Genomic DNA, 14,772 nt, shown 5'->3' with positions numbered 1-14,772 from the left:
TTTTTCTTTCGTTTTCTCTCTTTTCGTTCAGTAAAAACTGGAGGCCGACCGTTATGGTTTTTTTCCGGGTCCGACACCGATTCAGATTTTTTGGTGGACAATACTTACCAATACTGATATATCTGTCAATATACTGTTTTATTGAAAGGAAATGTAAAAGTTCTCATTAATTGCCATCCAAAACAGCAATTATCAAAGAAATATGCTTCAAATGTTGATTTGTAACATTGTGACAATAATGACACATCCTGAGAATGCCGGCGAGTCTTCAGATGAGCCTTAGATTCCCTTTTCTTAATCCTACTTATTGAATAGCAGTTATTGTGAAATTATTGGCTGATATCGATATATAGCGTCAAAAGGCCCTTAACAGCTGATAATACTGGTGAAACAATATATATATCGGTCGGGCTCTAAAACCAGAATATGTTCTATTGTTTTTCTGATTTGCAACAAAAGAAATGTGTGATAATATCCACTGTGGATCTGATTGTATTGTGTAGCATCACCATAGAAAACCTAATGTTATAGTAACTAGCAGTGTTAGCCAAGCTGTGTGAGTAGCTAGCTAAGCGGCAGTATTGGGGAACAGGGGGACTGCCAAAGATGAACCCGCTGAATAGGCCATGTTCCCTGGCTTAACACCCTCAACATGCTCTCTGGCTGGGACTGAGCCTGGACTGGCCTGGAGCTCTGCTCTCCACTCTCCACTCAGTTAGTATCCCTCCATTCCCTCCTTCTGTCTCAGAGGTCGAGGGAACCCTTCTGTGCGGGTATATGGTTTTGTGGACTGGACACATTTCATGCTTGACTCTGGTACAAAAGCCTGAAAAGAGACCAGGCACTGAGAAGACGCATTATTAATACAGACCATAACGATACCACCCTCTCACTCTGTTTGTTTACTCTCTTTCTTTCGATTACCTCTCCATTTTCTCTTTCTCATTCTTTTACTTCTCTCTTTCTCATTGTTTCTCACTATTTCATTCTCTCAATTAGAACTACCTCTTTTTCTCTTTATCATTTTCTCTCGTTCTCTCCCTCTTTCTCTTGTTCTCTCTCTCCCTCTCTCTCTCTCACTCAGTATTTTTCCAAATAAAACCCAAAAGGGCCTAGTCAGCGGAAGAAAATAATGCTTAGGTAAGTAGCAAGCCTACTACACCCATTTGAATTTAACAATCGTTAATTTGTTCAAACCTAATAATGTGTTCACCTAAAAATGCCTGACCAGTCGCCATCAGCCAGTAACTACAATACTGTACAAACACACTTTCTGTTTCTGTGAATGATAGAACCACATTCATAGTAATTCTATTGCAAATTGACTAACTCTCATTATTTCTATAGTACATAACCCGAAAAATGTATATATTCATAAAGTGAAAATATCTATGAATTTAAAGTGAATGTAAGTCTATTTATAGTTTTAAAATGTGGGAAATCTATTATCCAGCTCCCGTTCCCAGAGAAAGCAGATTTATGTAACCTCAACGTTGAGGAAATATAAATTACAATACTAACAAGGTAACCAACTGTATCCATAACTCACAATGATACATGTTTTATTAGACTGTGAATAGCACACCAATGAAAAGGTAAGTGGGTATTTAGTAATGTAGAAAACATGTGCAGCCATTTATTCTCAGACACGGACTGAAATAAGATCCGTCTTTTCCTTTTGTGAATTTGTAGAACATTTTGGGGCCAAAAAAGCTGTCGGTCCTCCGTTGATTCTGAACGGATTAACAGGAAAGTGGGTTTCAAAACAAACTGTATCCAAGGAATAAAGAAGGCTGTTTTGAGTTCTTTTTTCAAAACAAATGCCCTTCTCAATTTCTCTAAACACTCTACATTTCTTTGGACTTGTGAGAGAGAGCGAGAGAGAGAAAGAAAGGGAGAGTAATTATAAAGAAAGGAGATAAGAAGAGGAATGGCCAAACTGGTTAAAAAAACGGCTTCGTTTGTCTCTCAGTTCCGTCATGATTCCGGAGCCCCCGATTTCACTGGAATAATGTGTTTACCAGCCAGACATCTCCAACACTCTAACTCCTCACTCACTCACACACACACACTCCATCACACAACGACGGGGAAGCGGGTATCTAGATAGACAGAGATGTTTTTTTCCTCCGATCCGGACAAAGAGAAGGAGGCTTATGATCGTTATGTAAAACCCAAAGAGCCCAAATTCTGTTTCTAGAACAAAGAGAAGCCGTGAAGGGAACCGCATGCCAACAGAGCAATAACAAACAAAATATTATACTGGTCAGTCATTTAACAGGGGATACCAACCAAAATCCAATGTTAATGGGACACCTAAAATACAAATCAAAGGAACACCAAAACCCAGCATTAACAGAAGAACAAAAGCCAACGTTATCGGGACACCAAAACACAACTTTGACTTTGAATGAAAAGCAAATGTTGACTCAACACAGTCATTCCAAGTCTGGAGTCTCTGTAATTATGTCCTGTTGGGTTAATGGAGTCCGGGTTCCTGCCGACCGTGTTGGCCTGGTTTATGTCTGTCACACTCAGCCAGCAAGGGGTTGTGTGTCTTAGCGACGGCGGCTTTTGGCTGGCCCGGTTCTGTTAGTGGACCTCCAGAAACACACACTTTATTCCAAAGATGAGAACACTCTCTGTTAAACAGCGAGGTGTCTTCCTCTCTTCACCGTCCTCTGCTCAGACTCTACTTTCGTATTGGTGTTGGTGTGACAGCATGTCCCTGCTGTCCTGCAGACATGGCTCTCTATTCATCCGGCATGTCCAGCTGAAGACAACACAGGGCCTCAGTCAGTCAGCGGTGGATTGAGGGCGCTCATTGGCCAACCAGCTCTACATTGGAAGACTGCTTCTACTGGGCCTTATTGCCACTGAACACAATAGATCTCCTCAACGGTAATGAGGCCGTCTCACTCCCCCTTCTCTGTCCTCCCTTATCTCCCTTATTTTGTCCCTTCTCTGTCCTCCCTTATCTCCCTTATTTTGTCCCTTCTCTGTCCTCCCTTATCTCCCTTATTTTGTCCCTTCTCTGTCCTCCCTTATCTCCCTTATTTTGTCCCTTCTCTGTCCTCCCTTATCTCCCTTATTTTGTCCCTTCTCTGTCCTCCCTTATCTCCCTTATTTTGTCCCTTCTCGCCTCGTATTTTTGATGTCATGAAACACCAATAAAACCAGACGGTACTTAGCATACTTCACCAATGCCGACCTAAACACTTGCCCCTCCTGATGTCATTCATACAAGACGCGACGGGTTGGTCAGGGATCCAGGAAGTAATTAACAACAGATTATCTTCATGGGAAAAATAACAAGGAGAACGGAGAACTGGCGGGAACCGAACGGAACCGCAGGAACCTGGTGAATCAATCAACTGGCTGGGTTGGGTTTTGGACCTCGTCAAAACTTTAACACGTCCAGGATCATTCATCAAGTCTAGCCACAGAACTGAGCTGTCAGGAAGAGGAGAGACGCACACTAACACACACAGACACACACTAACACACAAAGACGAACACACTTTTCCGATCTCAGAAACACAAACTTTTCCCTTCATAAATCAAACATTTTGAGCGTTTGGGCATTTTTGATGAGACCAAATACCGCTTTTTATTTGAGAATCGTTCCTGTGGTCAGTTTTGGAAACGGACGGAGAGAACGAGGAATCAATGTAGGGAGGGAGAGTTACAGATTTTCTGGGGTTTTCTCACAGTGCCGTCCAAGCCATTATTACTATGATCCTGGACGGGACAGAGTGATGTCTGATGTCTGGCACCAGACAACACACACACACACACACACACACACTCTTCCCGTCCAAGCCATTACCACTATGATCCTGGACGGGACAGAGTGATGTCTGAGGTCTGGCAACACACACACACACACACACACACACACACACACACACACACACACACACACACACACACACACACACACACACACACACACACACACACACACACACACACACACACACACACACACACACACACACACACACACACACACACACAAACTCTTCCCGTCCAAGGCATTACTACTATCCGTACGGAGCAGTGTCTGCTGTCTGGTACCATGTGCTTCACAACTACACTCACAGGGAGAGGTCATGACAAAGAAAATGGCAACGCTTTCACTTTTCACACCTCCTTCAGAGGGACTTCAAATGTATTGTGGTGCTGCGCTTTGAATTGGAAACGCATTGGAAACATCTCTTCATAATCATACAGCTCTTATGGTCGGAGAAAAAGATATTGAGATATGGTTCCAAAGTATGACTGGCACGCTAACGAGAACACACACTGGAACTGACACACGGTCTCCTTGAATAAAAGGTGTTTTCCAACCGCATAGAAATCAGTCTTGAAAAGACCGTTTAAATTCAATCAGATCAACCTTGAAAAACATCTAGGTTACATGAGGAGGAGCTATAGGATGACGATCCATTGATCTGAAATTCATTCTGTGTGTGTGTGTGTGTGTGTGTGTGTGTGAGATGTGTGTGTGTGAGAGAATGTGTGTGTGTGAGAGAATGTGTGTGTGTGTGTGTGTGTGTGTGTGTGTGTGTGTGTGTGTGTGTGTGTGTGTGTGTGTGTGTGTGTGTGTGTGTGTGTGTGTGTGTGTGTGTGTGTGTGTGTGTGTGTGTGTGTGTGTCTCTGTATGTCTAAGTCACACACAGGGTGCAGTGTTGGCAGACTTTTATCACTTCCGGGCCAAGCGATCGCCTGATACGCTCACTAATAAAATACTACAAATAATGTACCACAGACAGAGCCCCTTGTCTGCAGTACTCTTCTCTCCTCTATTTCCTCCTCCGACCATGTCAATCGCATTGCTTGTTTAGCCGTCCGATTTCTGGTTGGTTCTACCACAGCAGTTTGTAACGCAGAGGGAAGGTGGCTTTATTGTGATGCTAGTGAATAGGGAGCGTTGGTTTGTTTTGCTATACAGTCAGTGTTGCTCGTAACAGAACAGCACAAGAGCTGGCGATGCAGCTCAGAGCAGAGTTTCACCGTGGTCGCGTTTTTCCGCCCTTGTTTCTTTCTTTCCGCCGTAAACAAAACACAAGACGTTGTTGTCGACGTCTTCCTACACCAACGGGGCTGTGGCTCGATCTGGCTGCCAACCCAGAACAGAACAATCAGAAAACGCAAGCCCTCTTCTCTCGCCCGCCTTTTCTCTCTCTCTGTCTCTCTACTGATGTAAACAAAGGGAGATCGAGGGAAGCAGGCTACCTCTGTGAGAAAAGGACAATGGGGGGATGTTTAAGGAGACAAAACAAGGTGTTGGGGTGAGACAGGAAGAGAGACGTACAGGCCTAAAGACTTGCGCTAACAATAAACAAACAAATAAGCATGTCTCCTCATTCAGGGCACAAATACACAGACATACACTGTCACACAAAACACACTCAATACACACACAAACACACTAAGTACAGTACAGTATAGTAAATGGAAGTGGAAAGGTAAGTGTGTCGACCAGAAAGTAGCCACACTAACATACACACACACTCTCCTCAAACAACCACAGTAACTACAGTTAAGTACAATCAATGTATTTATAGTAGAGGATAAACTCCCTACTGCAGTAACTACAGTACAGCTTATTCAACAGTAAATGAAAGGTAAATGTAGAGGAGAACCTAACTAGGTAGGCCCCAGCCTCGGCCCCCAGGGCAGATTGGCACGAGTTGCACCCCCCCATAATATCCCAGTATCCCTGTAGTCTCTCACAGTCACACCAGGAGCGGAGGCCTGAGCCCTTCCAGGCCCTTTGGAGGTAGATAAAGCACCGGGGCAACACTGGATTAGCCAGATAAGATAAGAGCACACTGCAGGCTCACATTATGAACGGGCACTGGGCTGGGCAGCCCCGAGCCGTTTAATGCAAACAGAGCCAGCCAGCTAGCGGAGAAATGTGTGTGTGTGTGTCCACACTGTACCCATGACCACATAACGACGAGAGGAAATGGACCAAAAGTTGGTTAGAATAACACTAGAAATGGTGGTCTAATTCACCAATAGCACGTCTGTATCAACATTTATATTTCCAACAGTAGTCTGTGAAACATGATTAATTGTAGAAAAATATGTATTGTGGGGAAATTATTTTAGCCTACTTTTCCTTTCCAACAGAAGCAAGACATCAACTCTACATTATTAATTGATAAATACAACTTTTGTTTCTCTAATAAAATAGTCATTAAAAAGCAACAATCCATCCTTTTAAAATATATTTGAAATTAAAGACAATAAAATCTAAATTATAAAAAATATATACAGAATGGCATCCTCTTTTATTCCCACTTAACATGGTCCCCTAGTACCTAGTGGGTTTACTGTAGCTAGCTGCATACAGAGGCCATCAGAGTGAGAGACTACCCGTCCACGGTTTGGCTGGGGCAGTGAGAGACGGTGTTGGCCCAGGCCGAGGTGTGTGTATGCCCGGCTGAGGAGTGTGTGTACGCTGCCTCGGCGGGGAAAGAGTTTGGCTACGTGTGTGTGTGTGTCTGCGTCCATGTATGTGGATTGCGGGCAGCGTTGAGTTGTGTGTGTGTGTTTTTGTCAATGTTAATTAGCTACTAGTGGGTGTGCAGTCAATGAATGGCAGGAGGTAGTGTGAAGTGGAGTTTTTGGCTGTGTGTGTGTGTGTGGCGGCTGCGACAGTGTTTGGCCGTGTGTAAGGAAGCTATGATAGAGCCAGTGTTTTGGCCGTGTGTGTGTGTGTGTGTGTGTGTGTGTGTGTGTGTGTGTGTGTGTGTGTGTGTGTGTGTGTGTGTGTGTGTGTGTGTGTGTGTGTGTGTGTGTGTGGCTGGACGACTAAGGCGATGTTTCTGTGTTTCTGCACGATGGTGGCTGAGATACAACAATGTTTGGCTGTATTCAACGGTATCTCAGTTGGTCTTTGGCCGTGTCTGTCTGTGTGTNCTGTGTGCGACAGCGACTGATACTATGTTTGGCTGTATGTACGAGTGCGTGTGTGTGCAATGGCGACTGAAACGGTGTTAGGCTTTGTGTGTGTGCAGCCTAGACTATGTTTGGCTTTGTGGGTGTGCGGCGTTGACTGTGTGTGTGTGTGTGTTTCTATACGGCGGTGGCGGCGGTGGCTGAGACGGTGTTTGGCAGCCAGGCTCGGTGCGGTGCTGGCGCTCATCAGGCAGACGGAGAAGAGGAGGCAGCTTGCGGCCTGAGAGGACATACACACACCGCTCACAACATCCTGGTCCCAGGCCAACCCCAGAGAATCCCAGCAGCAACCAACGGGCCTTCCTAAATATACACACACACGCTACCCTCTCGTAAACACACCCTTTCACTCACATGCACACAATCCCTGTCTCATCAATGCAAAATACATGCTCATATACACACTAGCAAAATAGCTCACACTCTCACACACAGAAACACATCCTCCCTCTTCCGTGGATGCTGACTAAATCGCTCTTTCACACACACTAAATCACAACACACTCACATCATTCTCTGTCACATTGCCACTGGAATCTACATTATTAAATTGCATTCAGGTGAAATTAAATGATCATGTAATATGTTTGGCTTTATATTTCGTTATTTGTTTATAATCTCTGTTAAATCCCTTCTATTTGTACAACACAAATACATTTGCAAGTAAAGAAAAATAAACTGGTTAAAATAAACATAAAAAAATGACAGCTGTGTGTTTATCTGTCAGACTGTATGTATGAGACAGAGAGAGAGAGGAGGGTGCGTGTATCCACTAACAAACACAGATGACTGACCTGGTGCCTGGACGAAGTAGGCCAGGTAGAGATCCAGCTCTTTGACGGAGACACCGATGTGATGCGGCTGGACACACAGGCCGTGGTTGGAGCACTGGGGCGACTTGGCCAGCCGCTCTCCGTCCGTGCTCTCCAGTGGGCTGCCCTTGAACAGGATGACCATGACCAGGTCCAGCCTCCACACCTTGTCGGCCTGGCGCAGGCAGTCGATCCTCCTGATCTTACCCTTCTGGTCGGGGTTGGAGAGGACGCAGCAGGGGGCTTTCTTCCCGGTGATGGTGAGGACAAAGTCCTCCCGGAACTCTGGCCGGATGTCCTTGCGGAGCTTGGCGAGGAGCCTCGACGCCCATTTCTGTTTGATCTCGGATTTTTCTCCCAGCAGTTCATCTTTGACTGCACGCTCTTCCTCCTTGGACATCTTCTTCTCGTGCTTCTTGAAGTACTTGCGCTTGCGGGCCTGCAGGTTGAACCATGTGTAGGAGAAGGCTCGGACGTGGGGCAGCAGGGCCTCGATGAACGGGTGGAATTCATCCTGGTGGTGGTGGGGGGGGTGGAAACAGGGGGAGGAGGAGGGGGAGAAATGAGGGGGGGAGGAGAAGGCGGGGGAGAGGGGGAGCGGGGGAGAGGGGAAGAGAGAGGAGAGGCAGTTAGCACCGGCACGCAGCATTGAGGAGCAGCAGCTCCCGCTCTGTGGGAGCGGAGGGAGAGAATGAACGAGAGAGAGGTGCTGGGGGAGAGAGAGAGAGAGAGAGAGGGAGAGAGAGAGAGAGAGAGAGAGGGAGAGAGAGAGAGAAAGAGAGGAACCAGACGCACACAGGCTACACACACAAACATTAAAACAAACAAACAACAGTATACTGATAGAGGAGGCAAACTATCTAATATTATCTACCAGTAATATCTAATAAAAAAACACTGTTGACAATATTTTGATGTGCTGATTTTCATGCCATTAACGCGCACATAACAGGCATGTCATTGTGTAGAGCTACAATCCTTATAATACACCAATAAATTGCTTCAAAAAATGACTAAAATAAAAGCGTTCTTCAAACAGAGCAGGAAATTCAACTTTGCATCAAGTTAAAATCCATGTAACACAAAGGACAGGATAGAATACCAACACAAGAACACAATAAATAGTCTCTTCAGAAATACCCTCATACCTGCTTAGTCTGCTAACACAATAACTCAAATAATAATAACTCAAGTTCTGAATAAAACATCACTGCCAGTCCTCAATAAAAATCATGCATATGAATGATCTTTGCCAAAAAATCTGAATTCACGTCAATACTGAAATTCTATCAACAACAAAACAGTCATCACAAAACAGAAGGGGAAAAATAGAAAAATAAAACCTTGGTAGTTACCATTTCGCTGTCTCATGATAAATTCACTGCGCCAGACAAAACAGTATTACCAGTTCGATACTGGTTTACTGAGTCAATACACAACAACTTCCGCAACTACAGTATGTTACAAATTACAAAACAAATGAAGAAGAAAGGCAGGAGGGGAAAAAAACGGAGGAAAGCTGCAGAAATTGTCCAATAAATGCAAGAAGAAGAAAAACAAAGTCAAGAATGAAGGAGAGGCAAAGGAGGGGGTGAGGATGGTGTAGTACCAGCACAGAAACACAGGAGGTACTGTGGCAGAAGAGATGCTAAACCAGGTGGTGTTCAACAACACCGGAGAGAGAGAGAGAGGGTGGAGGGTGGAGGGAAAGTTAAAAAGTGAATTACAAAACAACAACAAAGGTTGTATGCGTGTAATAAAATATGATACAATTTAAATAAAGCAATGAGATGAGTTTAAAAATGTTAAATGAAATCGCTTCTTTGTTCGCTTTCAAAAAAGGAAAAACATTTTGGGGGCCAAAAACAAAACAAAAATGCTTTGGCAAAGCAGTAGTATGGTGGTACTGGTTCAGATCTGTAGGCTAAGTAAGACTCACGGATAGAGAGAGAAACTGAGAGTCGGAAGAAGAGAGGGAGGGGGGAGCAGGTCGGAGGAGAAGAAGAGAAAAAAAACAAGAGGACTCGAATCAATGTTGGAAGAGTGTACGACCGCTGGCAAACCCGGGCTGCAGTCTTCTTTCTTTTCCCCCCTCTTTCTCTCCAACTGTCTCTCTCTTTCTCTCTGTTCCTCTCCACTTTCCTTCTCTAACCATTGACTGAGTCTGTGCCAACGCGCACAAGGCCCACCTACTTGGCACAGAGAGCTGCTCAGCCTCAGCCAATACGCACGCTCCGAGCGACTGAAAGGGAGGGAAGACAGAGATATGGCAAAGAGGAGGGAGGGAGGAGGGGGAGGTTAGGTTGGTGGCTTGTGGTGGAGAGAGTGGAGAGAGATAAAGAGCGAGGGAGCGCGCAAGAGAGAGAGAGAGAGAGAGGGAGGGAGCGAGCGAGCGAGCGGGAGGGAAGGATGAAGGGAGGGAGAGGGGGATTGTGTGTGGAGCAGACAGAAGGCATGTCATTAGCCAAATAGACAAGTCCAATCTAGTGGAAAGGCAAAGTCCAGTGGATATTCATTTTACATGCACCAATCCAGACAGCACTCCACCTACCCGCCCCCCTCCCTCATCCATCCTGCGTCTTCCGTCACCAGCATGGTCACCACCATCTCATCAAACCAGCACGATCTCTCTGGTTGTCTCCCAACTGGCACCCTCTATTCCCTATATAGTGCACTACTTTTGACCAGAGCCCTATGGTCCCCGGGCAAAAGTAGTGCAGTGAACAGGGAATAGGGTGCCATTTGGGACGCAGTCACCCTCTCCCAGTGCACCCGCCCAGAGCCAATCCTTCCCTCCCCTCTCTCCCCCTCTTTCTCTCTCTCCTCCGCTCTCTGCTCGCGTTTCACCACCTTGGCACAGGATGCCATGAGAAAGAGCAGCCCCAAAATCCCACTAGACCCTCAAACCAAGCAGCTGCTCCTGGATTTACCACACAAACAAAGAGAGCGAGAGGGGGAAAAGAGGAGAAGAACAACCATTCCGTTCCCCCCTCCCCCCCCCCCAAAAAAAATCCATCCATCCATCCTCTATCCAACAACACTCTGTTTTAAATCACTCTCTCGCATTTGTTCCAAACTGGACCTTTTTCTATTCGTTCGCTCACATTCATTCCAATTCCAAAATGGCCCTTTTTCTATTTGTTCGCTCACATTCATTCCAATTCCAAAATGGCCCTTTTTAGCAGACGTGTGCTTGACAACAGTGTGTTCAACACACATTAAAGGTTTCTGTTACAAATGTAGAGAGCATTCCAATGAGAGGGGTTCAGTCAGTGGACAATGGAAACTTGGGAACCGAACCGGTCCGTTACGGACTGTACCGTATCTCTGTAAATGTAAATGCAGCCTATACGCTGTTTACGAATGCAGGGCATGCAGATATGGGAGACCTTACAAAGGATCTGTTCACTGCAAGTCACAAAGGTATATCGCCTGTCTGTACCTCCGAAAATACACATCGCCCCTTTCTTTGTAATATAAAAACATGACATTTTTATTGTTTTATTTTCATACTACAACATGTAACGTTGGACGTAATGCATTTCCCTCCAGTGACATACAGGACATATGAAACATCAGGCAGGTTGAACAGCAGGGAGTTGGCGACTGACTGCATCACCCTGGCTACCACTTTACTTGCTCTCATTGGCTGTCTGACCCTAGTGAGGAAGGAAGTAGTGTACCCACTATGGGACAAGTGTTCAGGAAATAGGACATTTAGGTTCCACAAGGGATATAATTCATATATATACTGTATATACAACCTTTCTGAGGGGAAAACAAATAGGATAATTATGCTAAATATAACATTCTCACAGCCATCCCATGATAGTATAATTGTTCACACACACAAAATCACAAATCTAAGTGATGTGAAAAAAACAAGTAAATTCGGGCCAGGAGGAAATTACAGAGATTGTGTCAAAAAGGGGCAAAATGGGAGCATCATGTAGGTCCTCTGGCATGGAAGCAGAACTATTTGATTCCGGCCCGATGGCCACTCTCTGAACACCCCTACAAAGACCAAGAATCCTCTGGTTCCAGCCCAGGGCCATCAGATCTACACAGCTATCTAGCCCAGCTTGCTCTCTCTGCCTCTGCCTGACAGCGAAGCCATGGCCTGGCTAGCCGGGTGTCTGGCTGCATTGTGCTGGATGGTGGTACTGAGCAAAGACCCAATCTGGACGGGCTGGGCTGGACGGGCACTGGTGGACGAACATGCTAATACATAGGCGGGCACCGAATGTGGGAAGGAGAGACAACACAGTAACTCTGTGGGCACAAAATGTGGGGCAGAGCACCAAATGTGGGGAAGAGAAGTTACAGAGAGAGGAATTTTGGAGAAATAACAAGATGAGAGGAGAGAGAGAGAGAGAGATAGAGAGATAGAGAGAAAGAGAGAGATGGCAAGAGAATAAGGAACGAGAGAGGTGTGTCTACTAAGATTCTTGTTTAAAAATGATCAGAGGGGATCCATACCATCTCTTAACTGAGCATTAAGCATATTGTATAATACAAAGTGATGGGGAGAGATGGCAACTTTGCAACCCATAATAGGCTACTATTGCCACAAGTATCGATATTGTCATAAATATCACCCATATTGTCACAAGTATCATATCATGCTGCAACCACAACCAGACTGGAACAAAAACAAACAGAAAATGTCATCAAGTAAATGAATGAGAGCTCTCTATGGTTCTGCATAATATAAGATAGCACAAGATTCTATTTTTACACTATTCATGCAAAATATTCTATCACAGACTGGCCATAACATTTCCATAAATCTGATGAACCAAAGTAAAGATGGTTCAAGCAAGCTCACATTTGTAATATATATATATATATATATATATATATATATATATATATATATATTTCTGTGAATCAATCGACATGACGTCAACACTGATTTGATTTGACTATTTTGTGTCTGAGATTTATTTGATAAAATCCAAAATACCTCAATAAAGCCAGGGGTTTAACAGCTGAAGCTTTCGTTCCCAGATTATTTTAAATGATGCCTATTATACAGCGCCGGACCACTGCAGATAGGAATAAACACGACCTACATGTGTTTAATATAATTAGCCAAATGCAGAACTTGTATTATTTTGGCCAGGACACCAGTCTGTGGCACCCTACCATTTATTATGTGGCAGTTCATATAATTTTTCAAAACGTATTTCTTGCTTTTAAATAGGAGAGACATGCCTAGTTATAGTGGATATGTTGGATGCATTTGGCCATTACATGCGCTCGCTCGGCAGGCGGTCGGTGAGTGTGTGTCTGTGTCTGCCGCCAACGGCCGCCTGCCATGGGCCTCTTGCCGCGGGCCAGCGGTATATTTACTGGTATCTCCTGTTCTGCAATCGTGTTTTGGGGTTTTTTGAGAGAGAGAGAGCTCATCTTATCTCCGCGTTCCACTCTCTCTTTCTCTAAACGGTGACCTTTGTTCGCGAGGCTGCACAGAGACAATCTCCAGCTCTCTCCTGCGCTTTCGTTTCCCACAAACGAAAAAGAGAGCAAGTGAAGAGAGAGATGGGGGAAAAAAACGAGTGTTTGGAACTGGGAAAGCCGCCTATAGTTTTACCAGTGAGTGTATATATGAATGGACAAAGCCCTCGATTTTACACAGAAACCGCGGGGAAATCCTTGGAGTTGTATACAGAGTAAAAAAACTGCCATCCTTGGAGTTGTATACAGAGTAAAAAAACTGCCAAAAAGGCAGACAAAGGGAAAAGAACGAGAACGTTACCCGAGGCATTATGGTGTGTGTGAGCAACACACACAGTTCCATTGTTGCATTTTTATTTCTAATTGCTTATATAGAATCCGCAACGACCCTGTCATATAGGCCTACCAGCAAAACACGTTTATATAGCCTATAGGCCAACATTTAATAGGCCAGTAGGCCTATCGAGGATATCAGAAGGCCTCTGCACAAACTGAGTGGATGGCACTCACACATGAGAAATAGGAAAAACCTAACATTCCATATGAGGGAATTCAAAGCCTTCTCTCTAAGTTTGATACTATTGAATTATACATTAATTTAAGGTCTACAACACGTTTTCTACTTCATATCTAATCTAGAAGTGACATAGAAGTGATATTGAATAGAATGCTTTCCTTTGTAGGCCTGAACCAATTAGGCATTAAATTAAGCCGAAAAGTAGCACTAGCAGTCCAGTAAAACACACAAACAAGTCCCCGTTAAATTAACGCTATAAAGGCAAGTACTAGAAATAAACCTTTAAATGTAGATAGTCTGCCTAAACATTCAAATAGCCTATCTCTTTATCTTGAAAGGAACACGTAGCCTACTGGCGAAGCCTGCCAAAATGAGTCTCTTTCTTTCAATAGCCAAGGACTGAGCAGGTAGCCCAACGTTGGATGAAAACAGCACTCAGCACAAATGTAGGCTATATTCGCATTGCCAAGATTTACAACCGGCAGAAAATAAAAAATAAAAGCGTTGCCGAGGGGGAAAATAACTGCTTGCTGTGGGGACCAGTAAATTGTAATCTCTTCCAGAAAACATGTTCTGCTATAGCCGCTTTCTGTGTTTCTGTAGAACCACTTTAGACTACCGCGGCCTCTCTGAACTTCTCTCCTCTCGTGTTATATCTGACTCACATCATATAGACTGTTAAAATAGGAACAAACCTCCTCTCGTGTTATATCTGACTCACATCATATAGACTGTTAAAATAGGAACAAACCTCCCCTCGTGTTATATTTGGCTCACATCATATAGTCTGTTAAAATAGGAACAAACCTCCTCTCGTGTTATATTTGGCTCACATCATATAGACTGTTAAAATAGGAACAAACCTCCTCTCGTGTTATATCTGACTCACATCATATAGACTGTTAAAATAGGAACAAACCTCCTCTCGTGTTATATTTGGCTCACATCATATAGACTGTTAAAATAGGAACAAACCTCCTCTCGTGTTATATCTGACTCACATCATAT

General features: G+C 44.3%; 1 protein-coding gene across 4 annotated transcripts in view; it reads right to left on the bottom strand.

Annotated features, from left to right (window-relative positions):
• Positions 1-6,937: 6,937 nt before the first annotated feature.
• LOC129835754 (nuclear factor 1-like) overlaps positions 6,938-14,772 on the bottom strand; it is a 50,491-nt gene continuing 42,656 nt past the window's right edge. For 2 of the 4 annotated variants that reach the window (XM_055901528.1, XM_055901536.1), the window contains 2 exons: positions 7,770-8,301; positions 6,938-7,278 (listed from right to left, as the gene is read on the bottom strand). In XM_055901528.1, coding sequence (XP_055757503.1) covers positions 6,959-7,278; positions 7,770-8,301 — 852 coding nt within the window. In that variant the 3' untranslated portion in view covers positions 6,938-6,958. Of the gene's footprint in view, positions 7,279-7,769; positions 8,452-9,142; positions 10,025-14,772 lie in introns of those variants that run through there. The other 2 variants (XM_055901544.1, XM_055901521.1) reach the window with 2 other exon arrangements.

This window comes from Salvelinus fontinalis, chromosome 3 (assembly GCF_029448725.1).
Source record: "Salvelinus fontinalis isolate EN_2023a chromosome 3, ASM2944872v1, whole genome shotgun sequence".
Lineage (NCBI taxonomy): Eukaryota > Metazoa > Chordata > Actinopteri > Salmoniformes > Salmonidae > Salvelinus > Salvelinus fontinalis.
Note: the sequence above shows the minus strand (reverse complement) of the source record. Positions and strands in the feature narration are given on the sequence as shown.